This window comes from Dioscorea cayenensis, chromosome 20 (assembly GCF_009730915.1).
Source record: "Dioscorea cayenensis subsp. rotundata cultivar TDr96_F1 chromosome 20, TDr96_F1_v2_PseudoChromosome.rev07_lg8_w22 25.fasta, whole genome shotgun sequence".
In the NCBI taxonomy this organism is placed as follows: domain Eukaryota; kingdom Viridiplantae; phylum Streptophyta; class Magnoliopsida; order Dioscoreales; family Dioscoreaceae; genus Dioscorea; species Dioscorea cayenensis.
Window position 1 is genome coordinate 28,524,325 of NC_052490.1, and position 4,370 is coordinate 28,528,694.

A 4,370-nucleotide genomic window follows, 5' to 3' on the forward strand; every position below is an offset into this window, starting at 1 on the left:
TGTGTATTTAACCTTTATTGTTTATATATATATATATATATATATATATATATATTATGGTATATACCATGGAAGAAATGAACGGATTGTTTTTCTTTGTTTATTTATTATGTTCAATCGCAATCTAATTCTGGTAACAGATAGCCCTTCATTTGCGTTAATTAGATAAAGACAGTATTTATTGGCATTTCAATTATCTCCTAACTAAATGTCTTTATTAATAACTTAAGCTGTTTATGACGTCATATTTTTCTTCAAAAATACATTTGCTTAATTCAGTAAATAAAATATTCCTGGAAAAACACCTGAATATATAATTTTTTTTTCTAAAAATACTTATTTTATTTTTTAAGCAAAATTAATATGCTAATTCTTGTAGAAGTTGGTAATTGAAAAATATAATCTAAACCAGCGATCACTTAAAAGTCTATTAACACTAGATTTCATAGATAGAGTTTTAGCTCATAAAGGATGAATGCATAAGTGTGAGATATTAATTCCACATTTGTGCACATCTCTCAAATAGTTTGCTACATTTGTCAAACATAAATAAATAAATATAATTCAAACATTTATTATTATAAATAAAGCTAAATAACAAATGAGTGATTTCATTAATAGAATAAGCAGTTATTATATGAAAAAAGTAATAATAAAAATATTTTTGTATCGAAAATTAAAGAGACATTTTAGCATACTAAGCCTTTTTTTGTTTTTTTTTTTGGGAAAGAGGAGCGGGGTGAACCCTCTAAAGACCCAGGGACGTGCACAAGCTTTGGTGGAATAAATGGGGATGGAGGCGAGCTCACGTGGGCGCTGGAACCACCCATACACAACCACTATTCACAACTCCCAGAAATGTGCCCTCAGCCGAGAATCGAACTCTCACCACTCGGTGAGAGCCCTATCGGTGACCCGTGTACTAATAGACTCAAAGGTCGTTGACTAAGCCTTTTTTTGTTAGCTCAAAACCTAAATTTGAAAGCCCAATCCAAGAACCTTTAAACCACCCCATTATCTTTTCCATAAATTATTATTTTTTTAAAGAAAAAAAAACTATCAACTCCTGATCACACAACAACCTAAATAAATTATTAACGTAAATAAATTTATCAAGATATGTGAATCAACACAAACTATATATTATTGAAATGTTGTCTGTGACTTGCTATGTTAGACAACAACTACCCAATCTAATTAGTTTACCAAACTTTTTTGATAAGAACTTCAATTGAAAATTTTAGTGCAGTATTATTGAACTTTTTGAATTCAGATCACATCAAAAGTTGGCAGAAATAGTTGGCCCAATTCTGCAATTTGTTTTGAACTGCAAGAATTGCTTTTGAAATTCAATCAATGGAAGTCTTAACAAGCAATTGAAAGTAGATAGCAATTAGAGGCCAAACATAACTTAAAAGCCATTAATTTTATCCATTTAATATATAGTTGTGTTTCTATATTTATTTCATTACTGTAAACTTCCTTTTAGTCGGTAAAGAATTAAACACACTGGAAAATTATATTAAGTAATTAAATAAAATTTCTATAATTTATTTAATTATTTGGAGAAATATATTCTAAATATGAAACATGATTAATATAACATTATTTATCTATTTAATAATTCATTTTACTCTATAAAAAAAATAAATTATTTTAGCAAATGGTTTTTGTTTTTGTAGAAATAAATATTCGAATATAAAATCATATGCTTAAGTGAACTAAATTTTTACCGCTTAGACCAACCTTATAGAGTCGAGCGGTATAATTCATCCAATTTCACAACAACTAACTAAAGTTATCTATTAATAAAATTATTTATTCATTTATTTATTAAAAAAAGAAAACAACTAACAAACCAACCTTAATACACATTCAATAAAAAATAAAAGCAAAAGCAACTAACAAACCAACATAAATTTCCCTCCCAATTAATTCCCAATTCACTTTATTATTCAACCTTCAATTAATCCCTCATCATAACTCTCTTCTCCATCCAACTCCAATATATAAATACATAAACCTATATATATATATATTCACCAAAACCCCCTCACCAATCTAAGTTCAATCCAGCCAAAAACTAGCTCACATTGCCAACCAGCCAGCCTTTAATATCCCAGACAATAACCATTAACCACCAGCAACCTCATTCACTCCTTTGTCTCTCTTCCTCCTCCTCCTCCTCATCATCATCATTCCAAATATTTATATAAAACCTCCAAAAATTCATCAACCCAAACCACACACACACACACAAAGCAAAAATGGTGAACTTAGTTGAAGCTCAAAAGCCATTACTCCACTTCTTATTAAAGCTCGCCGGACTCCGGCCAACCACCGTTGAGATAGATCCCGGCACAGTCATGAGCTTTTGGGTACCCAAAACCAATCAATACATCAATGAAATCAAGAAAACCAAGAAGAAGAAGAAGAAGAAAGATAAGCCCTCAGTTGTTCTCGTGCATGGCTTCGCAGCTGAAGGCATAGTGACGTGGCAATTCCAACTCGGAGCATTGACTAACAAGTACGACGTTTACGTGCCGGACTTGCTTTACTTCGGCGGCTCCAAAAGCTCCGGCAGTGAACGGTCGCCGGAGTTCCAGGCTCAGTGTTTGGGTTCGGCTCTAGCTCGGCTCGGCGTGGCGCGCTGCGCCGTGGTTGGGTTTAGTTATGGTGGGATGGTGGCGTTTAAGTTGGCCGAGATGTGGCCAGAGCTGGTTAGCCATCTTGTTGTGTCTGGCTCGGTGATTGCCATGACTGATTCGATGAGTGACGCCACATTACAACGGCTCGGCTTCGCTTCTTCGGCTGAGCTCTTGTTGCCTGACTCGGTTAAAGGCCTCAAAGCTCTTCTCACTGTTGCTACTTATAAAAAGCTTTGGTTTCCTGATTGCATTCACCGTGATTATCTTCAGGTTTATTATTTAATTTTAATATATATATATATTATATGATGAAATTATGTGTTTATATAATTTGTTGTTTTATTTTTGTAGGTTATGTTTGGAAATAGGAAGGAGAGAGCAGAGTTGTTGGAGGGATTGGTGATGAGTAACAAGGATGCTGTAGTCCCTGTATTACCACAGGTATGCTTTTAGAGGAAATTACTAGAAAATCCTTTCATTTCATTTTTTTTTTTTTCCAATTCTATATAATATCACTCAATTATCTTATATTTATGTAAATCTCTAATTTTTAAATTACTTATTTTTTAAAAAAAATAAGGGCGCTCGGCCATGGGTGTGTCAGGGTAGGCACCCAAGTTCAAGAGCACCCTTCGGCAGCTGCAAACAGGTGTTGAGCCTAAAGAGTAGACAATGGATAGTTTTGTTATTTTTAAAAAAAATTCAAAAATAAGAAACTGAAAAATATTTTTTTTTTTTAGAAAAAAAAGTTAGGGAAACTGATTGAAAATGTTGTAGGGAGTTATAATCAGTAAATTTACCTTTAAATTTATGATTAGTAAGCCAACATTGTTCATTGATTTCAAAGTATTTAACCTTATCATATTGTCTGCTTCTGTAATTAGTTTTCTGCTAAAAAATACTCCAATTAGTAGTGCAATGCAATTAGACATTAGATGTCATGCAAAACCAAAATAAAAAATAAGCTTATAAAAAAAGATGTGCTAAATTTACTCATTGTTTTGATAACAGAGGATAATGTTGCTGTGGGGTGAGAATGACAACATATTCAACATAGAATTGGCCAAGAACATGAAAGAGTAAGCACAATATTACATTCCCAAAACATCTCTAAACATCAAAATTTTTAATTTAATTAATTGTAACACTGATCTTTTCAATGCAGACAATTGGGTGAGAAGGCAACACTGCAGAGTATCAGTAAAGCAGGCCACCTTGTTCACCTTGAAAGACCCTGTGCTTACAATCGCCATCTCAAGGAATTTCTTGCACAAATTGTCATTGATGATCCAATTAATAATAAGTGATCTAAATTGATCAAATTAACTTGTGTTTCAGTTTCATAAATTATTGTTGTTGCTACCTTTACTTGTAATTGAAACTGAATAAATTCTTGAGAAGAAAATTTATTATCAGGACTTTTCATATTAATAGCAAGACATGATATGGTCAACAATCAACAGCATTTAAGAATTTTTTTTTAAAAAAAATACATACAATGAATGCATGCACATGGGTAAAATGGGGCCTGATGGAGTAAATATCAGCAAAAAAAGTTTCTTTTCATTAAGTTCTCAAATAAGAGGTGCATCAGGATTTTATGAATAGGAAGCTTTCCAATTCAGAGTAATGCATTAAGAGTTGCAAAAGATAAAGAGTTTGGGTTACTTAAGACCATAAACTGAGATGATTTTTGAATACTTGGACTTTAGTTTTACAATT

General features: G+C 32.2%; 1 protein-coding gene across 2 annotated transcripts; it reads left to right on the top strand.

Moving 5' to 3' along the window:
- The first annotated feature begins 2,056 nt into the window (after positions 1 to 2,056).
- Positions 2,057 to 4,063, top strand: LOC120251125 (epoxide hydrolase 3-like). 2 transcript variants are annotated; one of them, XM_039259664.1, is made up of 4 exons: positions 2,061 to 2,918; positions 3,000 to 3,089; positions 3,660 to 3,727; positions 3,814 to 4,063. In XM_039259664.1, the coding sequence occupies exons 1-4, from the start codon at positions 2,268 to 2,270 to the stop codon at positions 3,953 to 3,955; spliced, it is 951 nt and encodes a 316-aa protein (XP_039115598.1). In that variant the 5' UTR covers positions 2,061 to 2,267; the 3' UTR covers positions 3,956 to 4,063. The 2 variants fall into 2 exon arrangements, with proteins under 2 accessions (XP_039115599.1, XP_039115598.1); XM_039259665.1 differs by lacking the exons at positions 3,660 to 3,727; positions 3,814 to 4,063 and adding an exon at positions 3,229 to 3,630 and having other exon boundaries at positions 2,057 to 2,918.
- Positions 4,064 to 4,370: the final 307 nt, after the last annotated feature.

Bases quoted from the DNA above. Each gene is read 5' to 3' on its own strand.
- LOC120251125 (XM_039259664.1), top strand. From the start codon at position 2,268: ATGGTGAACTTAGTTGAAGCTCAAAAGCCATTACTCCACTTCTTATTA. The intron at 2,919-2,999 runs GTTTATTATTTA...TTATTTTTGTAG, and splicing joins TTCACCGTGATTATCTTCAG to GTTATGTTTGGAAATAGGAA. The intron at 3,728-3,813 runs GTAAGCACAATA...TTTTCAATGCAG, and splicing joins TTGGCCAAGAACATGAAAGA to ACAATTGGGTGAGAAGGCAA.